General features: G+C 46.2%; 1 protein-coding gene across 5 annotated transcripts in view; it reads right to left on the minus strand.

The window, feature by feature from the left end:
* cm (AP-3 complex subunit carmine) overlaps positions 1-19,932 on the minus strand; it is a 117,985-nt gene that overhangs the window by 60,883 nt on the left and 37,170 nt on the right. For all 5 annotated transcript variants that reach the window (XM_075880204.1, XM_075880203.1, XM_075880202.1 and 2 more), the window contains one exon: positions 6,563-6,636. In XM_075880204.1, coding sequence (XP_075736319.1) covers positions 6,563-6,636 — 74 coding nt within the window. The remainder of the gene's footprint in view (positions 1-6,562; positions 6,637-19,932) is intronic.

A 19,932-nucleotide genomic window follows, 5' to 3' on the forward strand; every position in this document is an offset into this window, starting at 1 on the left:
CTAAGCATCTGCACATAAATTGAAAAGGCCTCTTTCAGTGGCAGGAAACTTGCATTAGCAAGCGCGCACTCTTCTGCTTTCTCGCAAACCGATCGCGCGGTCGTCGCATTGAAGTACATACGTCCTCTTGAAATTCCTTGTGGCAGCATGCTTCCTGTTTTCTTCAGCGAAATTTACAACAGCGAGCTTCAATTTCACTGTATATATAATTACTGTAGCGCACCACAAGAGAACCTTGAAAACGCATCAGCCGGATGGCGAAACTGCAATTTCCGAAATCAACCAAGCATGCGTTGCAGCGCGGATGCAAAAAACGAGGGGAACAATTGGCACAACAGGCCCTCGCACACCTGTGGCGCAGAAAGTCGTCTGCTCAAAGCCTCTATTATCGAGATTGGGAAATAGGGGGGAGGCAAACGCACGAGCAGTTTCGGCGACCAGTCAACAGGTTTCGTTCGGGCATGGTATTTTAAGAAACCTAGTTTGTGGGAAATCCTCTGAAGAAGGGATTTCACACTCGCAGCTTGTAGGACTGCGCTGACCTGGCTGAAGCATCTAAAGGTCCAAAGGTGCGCGCTCCGGCAAACTGGCTCGGGCATGTTGGGGAGCGCGAAATATGCGAGTGATTTTTTTTTTCAGTAAACCTGGCAAATTAGTAGGGGTGTGCAAATTATGCAGGTAAATAAGGTATACGGCTCTGGTCACAGCCATCGGCTGATTTGAGCATGGCGCGCTCATCTTACCGGGCCGCCGCGGGAGGCCGCTGCTTGTCCACGAGTATGTGCGCGATTGCAATAAAAAGCTGCACACTCGAAAAAAAAAAAAAAAAGACATGCTCAAGGTCACGAGGTGTGTGTGACATATTTTCTTTCGTCGTGCCATTCCTCCCCGCTTAGCTTCCAGCTATTTCGTCGGGAGAAGAAGAGAGAATGCAATTCCAGCGTGCAACAAATTTTTGAAACTCCACTCATACTGGACTGATTCTAGAAACTTTGAGGCAGTAAATTTGTGAGGCAACAAGCATGTTTACTGGCTCCATGGCTTCTTGAAAAAGTGTAGCGGGGCCCCTTTAAAGGAACACGTTGCCCTCAAATCAATTCATTTTATTAAGCCGATTCTGACGGCTTATATGCTCAAAGTATAATAAATTTTAAAACGTTAAGTATCTTACAGGTTATCAATTGCATCCTACCGAAACTACTACTCAACATTGTTTCGATTTCCTTTGAACGAAAAAAAAAAAAGGCGTTTGCATAGAGCCCCTGTTTCAATTCAAATTAAATGTTGTGCAGGTTCGTGAGGTCATGATAAATATTCCCTTTTTGTTGTTTATGTGTCATACATATCATTCGAATACGATTCGAAATTATTTGATCAAAATCACTATTTGCTTTGAATTCATTTCGAACCTAAAATTCACACCTCACACCAACCTAGTTTTAACCATTATTACAGTAATTTGGAATCACTGGGGCCATAAAAAATTTTCTGATTAGGCAGGTTTTCAAATTAACAGATCATAAAAAGAAGTGGGATGCAAGAAACTTGGAATTATTCAAAATAATCAGGACTGGTCATTTCCTGTGCTGGCTAGTTTGCGGCTCTAACAGTCATGTTTGTCAGCAATACCTGGTCCAAACTTCGCTACAAACAGTTATGTCTGTCAGCAATACCTGGTCCCAATTCTGCTGCAAACACGGGGAAATGGCGGCCCTTGCTGCTGCCACGAAAATAAACAAAAAGAAAAAATAATGTAGCCAACTAAAATGAGCACCTGCGGAAAACAAGACATCTTCACTGCAACACAGTATTGACACGGGGGCATCATGTCGCCTGCTTTATCGCTGCGTCAGCATGTCATGAAGCGATCATTTGCCCATTCTTTCTGTTAAAATAAATAATTAATTAATGGGCAGTGTGACGAAATTGGCATTGTGTTTTGGTTGGTAAACATGATCACGTTGAAGCTTTCGAACTTAGTTTTCGAAGTAGGTGCTGCTGGCAAGAACTTTGCCAGCAGTGCAAGTGTGCAAATTGTTGGGACAACCAACAAACGGAGGCCTTCTTCGTCTTCCTTTTTCCAACCTCCTTTCCCACTACCCAGAGTCTGCGAAACACCTCCATCGTCGTTCTCTTCTACGTATCTACACGTGTCACTTGCCCCTCCTTATAGGAGCATCGCCCCGATGCTACATTCGAGCGACCGTTGTGGGAAAACGCAGTCAATCACTGACATATGGCTTCATGGGTACCACATGTACAAGCTCACACCGTTGCGGTTGACGCCTGGGGCAAGAGGGACTGTTGGGCACGACCTCGTAGGTGACGTTACTTAACTTTCGCAATACTCTATATGGTCTGAAGTATCGCCTTAAGAGTTTCTCAGCCAGTCCACATCTTCGTATGGGTGTCCAAACCCACACTCGCTCACCGGCTTCGTAGATTACTGCTCTCCGGTGGGCATTGTAGCGACCTGCATCGTAATGTTGTTGCTGGCGAATGCCCAAGTATGCGAGCTGCCTGGCTTCTTCCGCGCGTTTGGTATACATGTCGGCGCCCGTGTCATTGTCGTTCCATTCATGTGGTAACATGGTATCTAGCATTGTCCATACTTCCCGTCCGTGAACAAGGCTGAATGGAGTCATTCGAGTTGTTTCTTGCTTGGCTGTATTGTATGTGAACATAATATAGGGCAAGATCTCGTCCCAATTTTTATGTCGAACGTCCACGTACATCGACAGCATATCATCAATTGCCTTGTTCAGGCGCTCTGTCAGTCCATTCGTCGGTGGGTGGTAGGCAGTGGTCTTTCGATGACTCATTCCACTTAACATCAAGACGTGCTCAAGAAGAGCCACCGTGAATGTAGGCCCGCAATCTGTTATCATGACGGATGGTGCACCATGTCGCAGTACAACATTTTCTATGAAACATTTGGCTACCTCCGCTGCTGCGCTTCGTTGGATAGCACAGCATAATAGGCACAAAGGCCCAGGAAGCGTCTGACAGCCTTCTTATTGGAGGGTACTGGGAAGTGTGCGACGGCGGCAATTTTTCCAGGATCGGGCTGGACGCCTGCGTTGCTGACGACGTGACCGAGAAACTGAAGTTCGTGAAAACAGAATTGACACTTTTCTGATTTCAATGTTAGGCTTGCGGACCGTACGGCACGTAAAACAACTTCCAGTCTTTTGAGATGCTCATCAAAAGCGCTCGAAAACACTATACCCTCATCCAGGTAGACTAGGCACGTCTTCCACTTCAATCCCGAAAGTACCGTGTTCATAAGCCTTTGAAAAGTTGCTGGCGCGGAGCACAAATCGAAAGGCAAGACTTTAAATTTGTATAAACTATCTGGCGTCACAAAAGCTGTTTCCTCCCGGTCTCTTGGGTCTACCTTGATCTGCCAGTATCCACTCCTCAAGTCCATGGAAAAAAAGTAGCGAGCGTGCCGAAGTCTGTCAAGGGAGTCATCAATACGTGGGAGCGGATACACATCTTTTTTGGTCACCCGATTCAGCTTCCTGTAGTCCACGCAAAAACGCAGGGCGCCATCCTTTTTCTTTACTAGCACTACAGGTGATGCCCAGAGGCTCTGTGACGGTTGAATGACGTCATCTTCAAGCAATTTCACGACTTGTTGTTGTGAATGACGTCATCTTGAAGCAATTTCACGACTTGTTGTATGGCTTCGCGTTCCTTTAGAGCTACACGATAAGCATTCTGGTGAATGGGTCTCGCCGTGTCCTCACCCCTGGACGTCGCTGCCTTCAGTTTCCCCGGCGTGGACTTGGTGACCTCCTTCCACTGACGTCGGCTGTAGAGCAGTGGCGCGACGAAGGCGAATATGCCGGAGACAGAGAGCGTGGTCGACGTCCCAAACCTGGCTGGTAATCAGGCACACTGTCGTCATTGTTGGCACGGCGGTTGTCAAAATGTGACCGAGACAAAGGGGGTCCTTGAGAATCAGCGTCCCGGCGTGGTTCGTAGTCGTCGTTGGCGCGTCGATCGTCAGACCATTGCCGAAGAGGTCGAAACGTACCCACGCGGTGCCAGCAGTGACGGAAAATGTGGCCCACACCTCCGCAGGTAAAACAAAGCGAACACCTATCTAAAGTGCACCAGGCGTCTGTTTCACGAAGCTGTGGACGCCGCAACGGCTCGTAATATGACAAATTCCATGTCTCGTTGGGAGACGGCTCTTCGTACGGCGGCATTTCATATGGCGGCACAACGGCAGGGCGCAGCGGTGTCTGTTTTTGCGGTGGCGTCCAAGGAACGGCTGCTAATGGGCGGCGGTATGACGACGCAATGGGCGGCGGACGGCGAAGCGCGGCTGCGTAGCTCATGGGTCGCCGATCGTGAGTAGGATCAGCGGATGAAAACGCATGGCATATTTCTTCGCGGACGACTTCAGCAACAGACGCCGTGAGTGGGTCCATTACCAGAGTCTGCAGCTTCAGCAGCTCTTCGCGAACAATCTCTCGTATTGAATCGCGCAACGAGCTTTGACTGTCAGATGTCGTAGCGGCGACTTGAATGTGGGCGCTGGTGGACAAACGATTGTACTGTCGGCATCATAGGTGAAGCGCCCGCTCGATAGCCGTAGCTTCTTTGATGAAGTCCGTCACGGTGCTTGGCGAGTTCCGCAAAAGTCCAGTGAACAACTGCTCTTTAACGCCGCACATGAGGCAGCGTAACTTTTTTTCGTCGGTCATGTGTGGGTCAACTCTACGGAAGAGACGGGCCATGTCCTTAGCGAACATTGCGACTGTTTCATTGGGTTTCTGAACCCGTAGCTCGAGTAAATGCTGCGCACAATCGCGCCGGTCAACATTGGCAAATGTGTCAATCATCCCCCTTTTAAAGTCACTCCATGTTGACAAACTGCTTTCTCTGTTCTCGTACGAGCACCGTCATCGAGATAGAAATAGGCGCGGGAGAGCCTTTGTTCAAGAAACCACTGGTTGATGTTGGCGACACGTTCATAGTGATCAAGCCAGTTTTCGACGTCTTCATGTGCTCCACCACCAAAGCAATCAGGCATCAGCGGAGAAAAAAGGGTTACCTGAGATGGGGTTGGCGAACTACTGTCTTGTAGTAACTGTTGTGAACTGGCGGTGGCCATTGGTAGATGTGAGCGGTGCCTTGTAGAGTGTTCCTGCGAAGGGGTGAACTCTTGAGGGAGGTCTCTCAAGCGACTACTGAAGCGATGCCCGGGAGTGTCCACAAGTGCGTCCGAGCTCAATGAATGGCTCTCCGTGAGAGTGTGGAGCATCAGGCGGGGTCACGGGCCAGCACCTCCACCAGTGTCGCAGTGTAGCGAGAACAAAACACAGAAACTTGCGACAATGAAACAGCGTGTTTCAGAATCAACTGTACAGCAAAGGCCTTCTTCCTCTTCCTTTTTCCAACCTCCTGTCCCGCTACCCAGAGTCTGCGAAACATCTCCATTGTCGTTCTCTTCTGCATATCTACACGTGTCATGATAATTTTTTGCAACAGTTGCGTTAAGACCGATTATCACATTTTTGTAAGATGGAGCACGTAAAGCTTCCGCCTTAATAACTGAAGCCAACCACCTACGCGAAATTCCAAAGCATCTCCACTTAATGATTACATGTGAGATGGCATAGAGAGAAAAAAAAACATCCCAAGAAAAAAACTTAGCAGACGGATGTTTGACGTATTACCTTTCGTCTATTGTGGTGATGACATTGAAATTAAGACAGCTCTAATTTGGATCTCTCCAGGAATGGAATCTATGAATATGTCGTGCGGATCTTCCACGTTTTCCTTTGCTCAATTATGAGCGAAATGGTGAGATTACCCAACATTATTACACTAACACCCTACACCACCCTGGCTGAAACGTTCCACAAATACCAAACAAGTAGAATTACTCCATGACTGGCAACCCTGGTGTACGGTAGAGTTCACATTGATTATACAACTGGTGCAGCTTTTACTGTGCATGTGTACAATCTGACCGCAACAGGACAGCTTTGCAAGTGAACAGATGTCATAATTTATGAGCTTTCCCATACAGCAGGCATGTTTGGTGTAAATTAGACAATTTAATAATAATGACCAGTGAAAGAGACAATCTAACACAACTAATACAGATGTCATGATAAAATGAACAGAGCGAACAGCAAAGGATGGCCCCAGTCTGGAGTCATGTGCAGAGCAGGATAATCCTTAATTAAAATTCATTCTTGAGGCCTTCCTTGCATAGTTGCAAAGTTAAAACTTGTATCTCACTACAGTAAATTACATTATGTTAGACTAGTAACAGCATGTACAAGCACAAAGTTAGTTCTCAGACCTTTACACTAGTAACAGAATACAGTCAAACCCCTTTATAAGAGAGAATGACGCAACAGACAACTAGGTATAAAAGACACCAGTGTGCCTGCCTACATTGACTTAGCAGTTTATAGAGAGTGTGTATATAGTGTCCTGCTTATGGGAGACACATCGTATAAAAGACATTTGCTGCATGTCTCCAATAAAGGGGCTCAACTGTGGTATAATGAGAACTCCTAAAACACCCTCCTACCTCTGGGATCCTATGTGGTAGGACATGAGCCTGAAATTGCCATCTGGAGGCACGAAGGAGAGCACCCGTTCAGACTGCAAAGACCAGAATTACACAGCCAGGTGACTACATAAAAATTAACCGGAAACTTTGTACATTGCCCGTATGAAAAGAATCATAGCCAAGTTAGCATCAATAGGTTTTCTGTGGCATATCTACATAATTCCCCCCCCCCCCCCTGCTTCGAATTTCCTCCATCGTACCAGACTGTCATAAACGAGTCCATCAAAGCAGTTTGCCATTAGCACATACATATAAGCAAAGAAATAAATACAGCTTATCAAGCTGCAGATCTGTTGTACTGGGGTGTGCAATGAGTACAATACAATGAAGTATTGTTGCACTTTTTGCATGCTTTCTCATTTCATGGACAATATGCATTTGACAGCTCAGGGTACATACCAAGGTGCCAAGCAAATGAAATGCCATGATAATGCCACTGCTTGTAGCCATGCTTGACAGACTCAATAATCAGATAAGTGTAAGCTCAGTAATTTGTAAAGTAGAACCTCAGAACCTTGGTCTCAAATTTTAAATCTAAATTTGGCGGCATAACTGCGATGGCCAGTCCACTTGCTAGCTAACATACATACCTCTGTGTGGTGTCCAAGTTATGCAGTAAAGCAGTGGTTTTCAAATGGGCGTCTGTAAAACTTATATGGTCGAAAAAAAAGTTTTTTTGAAGGCACATTATGTCCCATGAGAGCGGCCTCTTCCCATTTTTTTGTACGCTTCAGTGCATAACAAGCTCGCGTTGCGGCGGAGCTGACTTATGACTCTCCATCTTCGTGAGATGGCTGTGAAGTTTTTGTTGCTGTTTTCTACGAGATATCCTTGCAAAAATGTCTGTTCCAAGCTAGCATATTTAAAAAGCAAACATGGATAGAAATGGGAAGAATGTCGCTGCAGAAAGCACAACTTATTTACAAAATGGTGAGATTGAATTGACGTGGCACTTTTATTAGACCACTCATTGCAAGGTAGAAATTAAAGATAGTCATTTTATGCTGCATTTCGGATTAATTCAACCCTTTGAGGGTTTATGCCATACATGTATGGCATCACCTAACTGGCACCAAAGGGCTTATATCGTACATGTGCAATCTGTTTCACACTTAGGGGAAATCTCGGAGCACATGGCATTGCGATACAGCCAGTGCTGCAGTCGCGTGCCGGCAGCAGCTCATGCATGCGCAGGTGCTTGAGGGTCGTGGTGTTGAACCGCATCATCTGCAACAGCAGTGTGCGCTGGCCACATTATCGGGAAGACTGCTGATTGCACTGTTGCAGCAAGAACTAGGCCGATATTCTGTACTAAACGTTGGGCAATGCCAACCTGCCAGCCTCCATTAGCAATTATCGGGTTCTAAAAACATCATTTGAATAAGTACATCGTTTGCTCTTTCAAAACGCCGTGGTACTGAGAGCATTGGTGTATATTTATTGTTTGTGTGTGCACTGTAGTGCACAGCGACTGAGACTACCATAATGAGCACACACATGCATGAGAGTTATTTCACGTTAAAGAAAAACGAAACACTGTACAGTGAATGACGTGCATCTTTGCACGTTTACCACAACGAAACAGTGAATAACGAGTTCAGTAATGCTGTAGGTTAAGACAACGACCTGAAAATGCTTCTTCTCGATGGCCTTCATTACATGAGGCAGTACTTAGTTGCCGTTGGTGAAATGCAGGCATGAAGCTTCCAACTTCACTTAATACCTTGTCATTTCCCCAGCAGTAGCGTTGACGGCACTCACTTTGGATGATAGTGAGTTGTACAGTGACGGGATGAGTGATATCGGCCCAGTTCCCTAGGTAACGATGAAATTTGCCCGCTGCCCTACAATGCAACCAGCGCACACCGCTGCAGCGGACGACCCGGTTGAACCGTTCAGCACTACCCCTCTCAAGCATCTGCACACGCGCGAGCAGCTGCCAGCGCATGACTGCCACGCTGGCCACATCATGGCCACATCGCGAAGCCATGAACTACGAGATTTTTCCCACGTGTGAAGCAGACTGTACGTCATTGCATGCATGTTGAAAATGTGTGCCTTTCTTGATCAATTTTCTTGCTTGACATGTGCTGCCACACTTTGGAAATACGTGAAGTTTTTTTCATGTGCTGATGTCTCTTTGTTATTCTTTTTTTTTTCTAAAGTAGCGTGCCGGATTTCGTTTGCAGATTCGAGCATGTGCATACGGGGTGCAGCTGGTTTTGGTTTTGTTTTTCATGTGGTTATCACTTCTGGTGCCTGCAAACCTATTCCCAAAGTACCAAATCAGAATCCAATTCATTGAATGTCAGTTCATCAGACGAGGATTTATTTTCAAGTTCAGACTCAGATGATGATGACGGAGCGACATCTTGAAAGTGTGTGAAGCGAGAATATGTGGACTGAATCAAGGGTCACTACACCCTAAGTTTTAGAGTTATACATAGTAGAAACATTTTTGATCGAAAAAATACTCTGGTGTGCTTATTTTCGTATGTGACCTACGTTTAATGCAAAGCATTATCTTTATTTATAAAAAAAACTCATAGGAGTGTTTTATTTTACTATTTTGCTTGATGTTACTCACGAATAAATCATATATATGTAACAAAAATTATTTTTTGTAACGTTACGGCCACGCAAAAACGTTTCTGACAATTCCTTTCTTAAATGCAGTAAAACCTCATTATTTCGAACTCGGTTATAGTTATTTCGAAATCCCACTTAATTCGAAGTACTTCCGTGGTCCCGTATTTTGCTATGCAAGTATGAGTAGATAATTCGAAGCGGCGGCCGCCACCAGTCCAGTTAATTCGAAAACTTTGGGTGCCATGTGCCAGTTCCAGATCCGATTTCACAGCAAATCCGCAGAAACGATGGTCGTTAATAGCCACAAGGCAAGGCAACATAGCGATGCTAATGAGTAGCAGCTGAAGCACCCCAGCCTCGCTACTTCCAGCGCGAAAAAAATTGAGAAAAAGTGTCTCGTGATAAAAAAAATGTCTCGTGATAAACCAAAACGTGCGCCAGCGAAAAACGACCCGGGTAGCATATCATGTTTCTCGCAACGTCAGTAGGTCATGGTTTTTACTCATTCTTTCTGGGATTGTAAAAAAATTAACAAAGGATAGTTTGGCGGAAGTCGCGATGTCTGCGAACCTCCGATTGCTGGTTGCTCCAGCAATTCACACCTTTCCACTGCTGGCGGACTTCTTGCCAGCAACACCTACCTCGAAAACTAAGTTCAAAAGTTTCTCTACTGTCTCTACTGTCCTTCTTTTCCCAGTGTTTTTGCACTGCCCTTTCTAAGTGGGTTTCAAAGATAATTTTTTTTTCAGCCAAAACACGTTGCGAGTTTCGTCATACTGGCCATTATTGAATTTCTAATTATACTAGAAAAAGTGTGCGAATAGTCGCATCATGACATGCTGACACAGCGACGAGCAGGCGACATACTGCCCGCGTGTGATTACTGTGTTGCAGTGAAGATGTCTTGTTTTCAGCAGGTACACACTTCCGTTTATCATGACAGTGTTTTTTTTTTTTTTTTTTTTGTGGCAGCAGCGAGGTTGACCGTTGCCCCGTGTTTGCGGCAAAATTAAGGCTAGGTGTTGCTAGAAAACGTAACCCTTGGAGCCGCAAGCTAGCCGGCACAGCAAATGACAAGCCCTGATAACTTTGAATAGTATTAAGTTCCTTGCATCCCACTTTTTGTATGTTCTGTTAATTCGAAAACGCACTTAATCCAAAGATTTCACCCAGCCTCAGCGACTTCGAATTAAGGAGGTTTTACTGTACTATCATGTAAAGAACTTAACTCAGCAATAAAAAATACTCGTTTTCAGAGAGAATATCACAAAAAAAAATCAGTCTTTAAAGGATTAGAACTCTTTCTCTCACTGAAAGGGGCTACCCCATCAGTTAAACCCGCAGTCCCTGTAACATGCATAACCAAGAACCACTGCAATAAGGGCTGCTATTTCTTGGAGGCTTTAACCAGATCGAAGCCTATGTGGTTCGATTTCCAAAACTGATCTTAAAGATCATGCTTTACCAGCACACATGACAAAAACACGGTCTAAAACACCACATTTGAGGCAGTGACAATTTTCGGTGATATTAAGGAGGTCAGCACATAATTGTCATTCACGCAAAAGAATGTTTTCTCGACATAAAGTTTATGCAGGTTAGAATACCAAACATACATGAGAGAACATTGAAATTGTGTCAAAGACGTTTCAGTTTATTTAGCAATCTTTTTCAACAATCGTGTTAACAGACAGTGTAACAGTTGAAATGATTTGATGTTTTCATACAATGGCAATGGTAAATAATGCAAAGAGCGTGTTACACATAGCAGGACAATGAAGGAACTGTAAAGCCACTTTGCTTGTTAAGATGTTGTGACTGTTTCATGTGGATTCTCGAATTCTTTAATTTTCTTTTGTGCTTGTCATTAAGACTTCGCATATTAGCCATAATTATGTCACTCATGAGCAGTGAAAAATAAGCTCTGTGACACAACTGTGCTTACCCTTGACCGCCTACAACGGAAGACGAAAGCAAGTGAAAACAATGCACACATTTTGTGTTCTGCCCGATAGCTGGTATCAGAGAAACTACCAGACAAGCATGCATATGAGCGAGACTAGGAGAACATCACCCCACAAGCCCTGTTTCAGCTTTGCTACACAAACCTAAATGCTACATGCTTAATGAATGAAACACCTGTATCAAAGTATACGTAAAAGTGCATACTTCACTGAACAATTTACTTTGTAACAGCCGCTTCCGTTGGTTGAGCAAGGCCTAATTGCTTTCATGTTTAACAAGCCTTAGACCTCTACTGAGATTTTGTTGGTAGCGCTTTCTGTTAGGACGCTTGAAAAGCAGACCATTGTTGTAAAGCAAAGATCAGTGGTCTTCTCTCGCCTGAACTATCCTTACACCCAGCTCCGAACATGCATGCAGCATAAAAAACGCATGTACTTCATGATGGCTGCTGCCTTCCACCCTGGCCATGGGCAGAACAAAATCGATATATGCGATACAAAAAACTAACATTATGCTAAAAGTAATGTCAAACTATCAGTCACTCATATGCATAGAAATAAGGAAAAGAACCAGAGCACAACCAAGAAAGTAATAGCAAAGTGTCAAAGTGTAAGGCATTATCTAGCATTGCTCATGCGTGCACTCCCGATATATCTCCTCCTTATTTAGCAAGGGTGCACTTTATAACAACATTCTCACTGCTTCTACAGTTAGGAACAATATCGCATAGGGTTACAATAATTATATAATGTCTACAAGATCATGAAGTCGTAAACATAGAGCCAGCAGTGCTAAGTGCCCCTACACACTGTATTCAGACTAAGTGATGTAAACGCATCTGAAAAATAGTAGAGATGCGTGCATGATGCCTCAGTTGATGTACTTATTACGAAGTGCTTAATGCACTCGTATACCTCAGAAGCGAGGACCTTTCAGCACAGAACCTTGACAGCCTGTGGACCAGAATACTGCAATGCCAATTTCGCTGCCAAACTTCTTCAGGTCAAGGCGTTGGACTAGGCAAGTTGAGGTCATGCACCATTTCACAATGTACAAAACTCATGGACTGAAACAATGTCAATTTAGGTCCAAGTAAAGCATGTACTTTAGTATCCACAGACCTCAGTTCTTGCCCCAACTGCGTAACATTTAGCTTTTACACTAACATAAGAACCAGTGTCATTGTTAGCACAAAGATGTGCAGTGACATTTCGTGGTTATTTAGAGCAGGGGTCAACAAGACACTGTTACACCACCCTTTCCACTTCCCTTGTAGCTTTCTAGCTCGAATGCATTGTTCTTATTTGTACTGTACAGGAGCCCCCCTCCCCCTCCTCCTCCTTCGGAATAGCCTTCTGGCCCTCCCCATGCTTCATGAATCCTTGGCCCTCTGCCTCAAAAGGTTGTCGACTCCTGATCTAGAGCAATGTCACATACCACTTGTTACAATAGAAATTTTTACACCACATTTCAATCTGCAAGCACCATGCACTTGAAAAACATTATGCACCCTATTAGAAAACTGTGTGCTCGACACTTTCCCATCAACGATGTCATGTCATGATGATAGCATGCACGTTTGTCGCTGAGTAAATATGGTATTCAATTTTCCCGAATATTCGATTGCATATGTCACTGTGAAGAACTTCCGATTTTGTGCATTAGCGATAAGAGCATCACCAGTGGATCACGCAGTGACTACTACGACTTCAGCGCAAGTGTGTTAACGCCTGCACGCAAATTCACGGTAGCGTATTGACGGCTACCAACGAATGAGGTGGCACGTCATCTCGACAGACTTACCAACGATAAACATTTCAAACAATCTAAGTCATGTACTGCCTGCTTCGGCAGTACGTGTGGCTAAGCTGTTTAGCGCTGTTACTGTTCGTGTACGCGTACCTACCACGCCATCTTTTGCCATGCCCTTGAGTAAGGGACTGCCTGAGTAAAGTGCGTATCGCTCATGGAAATGAAGGCAACTCACCACCACCGCTGCGGCGAGTTGTCTGTGCGCAAGGGCAAAAGCACACGTACGTTACAGGGAGAAGCGCTACCGGAGTGAGCTTAGTAGGCGACGCACTACCCACAAATATAGCAAAGGGGGCACTCAGCTTGACATACGATGGTAACGGATTTCATGTGTAGCCACGCCAGTTTTGCCAATGGATCACCCTACAAACGCACGTGCACGCGTCGAAGCCTGACGAGTCGTCCATCAGCTGTGCCGCTACTTCAGCAAGTATTCCCTTCATAGTTCCGAAATTATTTCATCAACGCATACGGTCATGAGAATGAGCTTGTCGCAATGACAAACAAAGAAAAGGCCATGCATTTTTCGGTAACGTTACAATGGTGTCATCACATATAGTTCTCTGTTGATAACGGCAGTGCACGTAAGACGAGGAACAGAAATACGAGGCAGTTAATACGTAGTTTCACTGTGTTCCCGACAGCACCCTTGGGACTCCGTCCACAACAGTGTCGGCAGTGCAGTCATTTCGGCCACGTTACCGAGGCACGCCAGCGCGCCGGCGACTGCGTCCATTGCGGCCCTCGACATTCAGAGACCGACATCTGCAAACCCTACTGTGTCAACTACGGTGGGGCACACCTTCCAACCAACTCCACCTGCCCAAGGTGGCAAGAGGAATGGAGAGTGGCCGCACTCATACCTACAACACCGACACTGATATCGAGGCATGCAGTGAGGGCGGTGGAGGGTGGCCGCACTCATGGCTACAACACCGACGCTTATATTAAGATATGCAGTAAGGACGACGATCCGCGAGGAACACCGTGAGGTTTGATCGTACACTACCGCCCTGGCCTCCCAGCAGCAAAGCACCTGGCCAACTGCAAACTCCATCAGTGCTGTGAAAGCTAAACCAGTCAGCAGCCCCTTCCACCAAGGTGGAGTTGCCTGTTTCTCACCCTGTCACGCCTGCACAGGACAAGAGAGATGCGCACATCAGTCTCCTCGTGACCGCCCTGCAGTATGTGCTGAATACCTGTCCCAAGACCACCCCAATTTAAAAAAAGAGGATAAAATCTGGGGTATTACGAGCCAAAACTGCTAATGTGGGCACCTGAACGAATTGTCACCACCTGGGCTGCTTTAATACCGTATTTTTAATACCGTAAAACTGTACAAAAGCTACTGCTCAAGCAACATAGCACATATGTAGACAGAAAAAGCTTTATTTAGTAAGCAGAATATGCTGTCTGCAAGGCCAGTCACAATTCACTCACTGTCACTGCTCTCGCTAGAGCTATCACTTGAGCCGCAGTCCTCACTATTATGCACAAGGTCATCTTCGGTTCCATCCATGTTGTTTGTGATGCAGCATTTTTTGAAACTTTTTCGCACCATCTCACCTGGAATGGCCTTCCATGCCTCGACAATCTACTTGCAGAATAGGGCAATTTCAGGCCTTCGGACTCGTCCTGTCGACGTCAAGTCGTAGCAGCCTTCGGCCATCCACTCGGCATAATAGCGCTTGACATGCGCTTTGAAGGGCTTGTTAGGCGACACATCTAGAGGCTGCAACATTGACGTCATTCCACCGGGTATAACAACTAAGTCGGTGCCGTTGCGTGAAAGGCGGTCCTTCACTTCCTCAGTTGTGTGGCCGTGGAACGAGTCAAGAACGAGCATGGACCTCTTTGCGAGCATCGCACCGGGCCTCTTCTCCCATACCGTCTTGATCCAGTCTACGAACAAGTCACTGTTCATCCACGCATTCTCGTGTGCCTGCACCACCACACCGGCAGGCAAATGAACCTTTGGTAGAGTTTTCCTTTTCAAGATGACGTACGGTCGCAGTTGCGTGCCGTTGGCGAGGGCCCAAAGCAAGACTGTGATGCGCAGTTTCGTGTTCCCGCCGGTCTGCATGCACACCGAACTGCTGCCCGTCTTCTCAATCGTTGTGTCTAATGGCATTTCAAAATAAACAGGAGTTTCATCCACATTGCCGATTTGCAAGAAAATGTAATTGTGCTGCTTTCGCAGGCCAATTACATATCTCTGGTACTTGAGCAGCTTCTCCTCATAAGAAGCCAGCAAGCGTTGACATATTGTAGTCCGCCGTGTGATTGAGAGCCCTTGCCGCTTCATAAAGTAGTGCAGCCATCCGCGGCTCGTGAGGTAGGCCTAACTCGTGAGGTAGGCCTAGCTCCCTCGAAAGCCGCCGCGCTTCCACTTGGGCCATCTCGGTCGATACGGCGTGACCCCTGCTTCTCAAATCTTCGATGAACTTTACTAGCTCCGCCTCCAGCTCAGGGTAGGCATTGGTCTTGGGGCCACGAAATGACCTACGGTTGCGGTGCGCGGCTTGTAGGCTCTCTTTCTTCTTTCTCCACAGTCGCACGCAGGACTCGTCCACATCGTGCAGTCTTCCCGCTTCTCGATTTCCGAATTCCTCGGCGACGGCGATGATCTTAAGCTTTTGCTGTGCTGCGAAGGCCTGCCGCCGTACGCTACTCATGGTGACAGAACAGATCGACTTAGGCTTGGCGAACGGGTCGAGATGTGGAGAACTAGCGGCATCAGCGAGGTAAAGAGTGCTCACACTCGGCGACAACTTGACAGCACTACCCCTTCTAGTACACTGTAACCGCACCCTAAAAACAACAGAACCGAAATGCATGCCTGCTACCGCGTCAAAAAGTAGTACATTAATTTACTGATAATATTTCTATAGGTACTATAATATCTCATTTGCCTTGCTGAAATAAATACTGCTTTATTTATTATGAAAATTACAGTATTTATTATAGAACTTTCTTAGACAGCACCACCTTTCCAAAAGTAAACATGGCGTCCATGACGTAGGAACATGTGGAGGGTCACTGAGCGGCCGCGAACGTCCAAAAAATATACTTTTGGTGTGACAGTGAGATTTTACACTGAACAATCGTATTGTCTCTCCCCAAATGTTTTTTGTAAACGCTTCAATGATGCAAGCAAGCGAAACCAAAATCGGCCGCAAGCTGCCATGCTACTTACGGAGCAACACGAATTTGCGGAAACCGCCTCCGTAGCCTTTGCTACACTGTTAAGGGGCTTCACAGCACAACACGCATTGCTGTGAAGCAGCACTATACGAAAAACCCCGCATATTATCCGCACCTACACTTTGCCACTGAAACTTTTGGGTTTTTGGTGCGGGTTATACGCGCGAAAATACGGTAATCGCTTAGACTTAGGTACACAGCTGTGAACTGCTAGCTACATTTCACCTCATCAGAAAACAGCTGCAATTACAGGAATCCAGCCAGTGGCCTCATGTTCACTAGTCATCATGGCAGGTACAAAAGATTCTTTTAAATGCGAAGCATTTGTTAGCGAACTTCGGCGAGCTTGAACCTACCTACCTACCTACCCATCCACCCACCCACCCACCCGCTTGCCCGCCCGTCTACCCACCCACCCAGCCACGCATGCGCGATGCCAGTGTAACAATATTAGAGGGGCACTACAGTCGCATACATTTTTTTTATTATAAGAAAATTGCTCCTCCTCAATTCCAAAATCACCATGCGCATTGTGACAAGACTATCGATAATCAAGAAAACTTACAAAAAGAAAATGTTGATGGCAACGTCATACAGTCGAACATGGATATATGAAAGTCGAAGGGGATCGCGAATCAGTTCGATATATGAAAAATTCGATATCAAAGAATAAAAGCCCGGAGAGCTTACCTGTAGCGGATCATCACCTACAATGGACGAATTCAAGAATGACAACTAAGCCCGCACACACGCCGCAATAATTTATTTGCGTGAAAAAAAGAAAAAGAAAACGCTAATCTTGGCCTGTTTCTTCGTTTTCGAAATGTTGAAGACCCTAGTCTCCATCTCATCAAGGCTGTCCAGGTGCGACAGCCCGGTTCCCTCCATGTGGCCAATACAACAGTGAATGATGCCGAGCGCGGCCGCCACTTCAGCGGTGGAGTACGCACGTGTAGCCAGCATTTCGTCTGGACAATCCTCCTCGTCCCATCAGCTGTCGTCCTGGCATTGCAGTCCGCTTCCACGAAGTCATTTGTACACACTTCATGTGGAACTGCTGCCAGGAAGCGAGACAACTTGCGAAACGTGTCACCTGCGCCCGGCGTTGCCTTCACCGGTTTCCATAAGTTCCGCTATCTCGAAGCCTGCCTTGCGGAAGCAGTTTACCACCATGTCTGTCGCCCCGCCGCGGTGGTCTAGCGGCTAAGGTACTCGGCTGCTGACCCGCAGGTCGCGGGATCGAATCCCAGCTGCGGCAGCTGCATTTCCGATCGAGACGAAAATGTTGTAGGCCCGTGTACTCAGATTTGGGTGCACGTTAAAAAACCCCAGGTGGTTGAAATTTCCGGAGCCTTCCACTACAGTGTTTCTTCTAATCATATGGTAGTTTTGGGACGTTAAGCCCCACATATCAATCAATCAATGGCTGTGTCCATCTTCACGTCTCGCCAGACATTGAAGCTCTCGCCAGAAAAAACTTTATGGAGATTTCCGGCCACTACTTTTTCATTCACAGCTGAATGTCCTGGCGGCTGACAGCTTCACTTTCGCCAGAACTGGTTTTGCCAACAATGTTGTAGCGCTGCCTAAATCGGTGAAGACACCCGCTATTGGCAGCGAAGTTGTTTCATGGAGTGCAGCGGCAAATTATGTGGCCTTGGCGATCAGCATTGAGCCATCCACCAGAATGTTCTTCATATGCTCTTCTAAAAACCAAGCGTAGAGTGCCTTTTCTACATTGCCGTCGGCTGACGCGCGCACATGACAGGCTCCCCCTCTGAAAGCGAACGGGCATGGGCCAAAACTTGCCGGAGGAGTACGAAGAAAAGCTTAACAGTTTTCAGATGTTTGTCCTAAACTTGCGGCACAACAAAGGCTACCTGCTTGGGCAAATCGGGAATGCCGATCAGACGCCTCTTTACTTCGACATGCCTGGCACCACAAACGTCGAGAAAAAGGGGGCGAAGCAAGTTCGCGTGCTGACATCGGTCCACGGTAAAACTACAGTGACAGCAATACTCTGTTACACGTCAGATGGGCACAAGCTTCCCCCGTACCTCATATTTAAATGGAAAACGCTCCCGAAAGGAGTCATTTTCCTGAGTGGTGTGATCGTGCGGGCCAACGAGAAAAATGGGTGCGCGTTGCAATCAATGTCTTAATTTTTTTTTTCGTCATGAAAACCGGGTGCGCGTTACAATCGAGGGCGCGGTAGAATCGAGTAAATACGGTACTCAGTGTGCTGCGTGGTATCCCGAAGACGTCCGCGATGGTTGAACATTTCTCGCCCGCCTCAACAGCTGAATAACCTTCAACTTCGCCGCAAAGTCAAGGGTCTTGCGCTTCTTGACGCTGGCCATAGCTACACGAGAAGTCGACGATTCAAGGAGTCCGCAGCGGCTTTGCACACCACGCACGTAAAAAAGAAATGCTGCACATGCGGTGGTACATAGGCATTCCTAAATGTACGTAGGCCACGTGACACCGGTAGCAAAACGGCGCTCGTGAAGCGATGGCCATCTGCGAGGGCAACAGCAAGAGGCGCGAGCCGTGGTTGGGTGGTCAAAACTTGCAAAACAGCAACAAAAAATAAAAGGCGAAAGGAGGAGGATGTTTGCTCCTTCGTTCCTGCTCTACGAGTGGACGGGTACGCTGAGAAAGCATGAGAGAAAGAGAAACGAAAAAAAAAAAAAAAAAGCATTCCGCAAGTTAGAGATTTTGCAGTCCGAGCCCTCTCGCCCTCATCTTTTTATCGAGCGTTTCGGGTTTTGGCGGAGGCATGGTGGCGCGTGGAGGTCGCCAGGCACTGCGTGCGCCAAAACGCACTTTCCAACTCATGCGCGAGCAGCGCTCCTGCAGAAATCGCTGTGGGGGGGGGGGGGGGGGGGGTGCCACCGAAGCGCACCTTCCAGCTCGCGTAGCATTCGATATATTCGAAGGTGGGTAAAAACACCGTTCGATATAAACGTGTGAATTTCTATACTTTTACAAAGTAATTTAAATGGGATATCTAGCGATTTCTATATACCCCAAAATTCGATATATGTGGGTTCGATATAACAGTGTTCTACTGTATTACGCGAGGCGAATAGACGACAAAGTTAAATGATTCGTTCAAACATGATCATCATAACATGCGTGCTATGTAAAACATGACTACATGCCATGCTCATTGTGCGCTCATGGCAGTTACACTAGCTTCAGATATACCAAATTTGGTATTACGTGAGGTGAACAGGCGACGAAAGTAAATGACATGTTTAAACAGGATAATCATGACATGCGTGTCATGTAAAACATGACTACATGCCATGCTCATTACGTGCTCACGGCCATTTCTATAGCTTACACATACCAAATTTCGTATTACGTGACGCGAACGGACGACGAAGGTACATGACTCATCTAAACATAATAATCATAACATGCGTGCCATGTAAAACATGACTATATGCTACGCTCATATTGTGCTTGCAGCCATTTTGCTACCTTCACATATACCAAATTTGGTATTACGTGACGCGAACAGACGACGTACAGAAATGACAGGTGGAAACAGGATAATCATGACATGGACGTCATGTATGGTATAATTTACATCTGTCTTGTAACATTGGGCTGATTTTATTGCGACAGTTCAACCCTCCTCACTCGTGGTTTGCATATCATGGATTCCAACTGTACGTGGGATCTGCCAATTTTTTTATATAAAGTTTTTATAAGTATAAAGCACATAGAAAAGTTTATTCAACATGTGA

The sequence above is a fragment of the Rhipicephalus microplus genome, chromosome X (genome assembly GCF_043290135.1).
Source record: "Rhipicephalus microplus isolate Deutch F79 chromosome X, USDA_Rmic, whole genome shotgun sequence".
NCBI classification, from domain to species: Eukaryota; Metazoa; Arthropoda; class Arachnida; order Ixodida; family Ixodidae; genus Rhipicephalus; species Rhipicephalus microplus.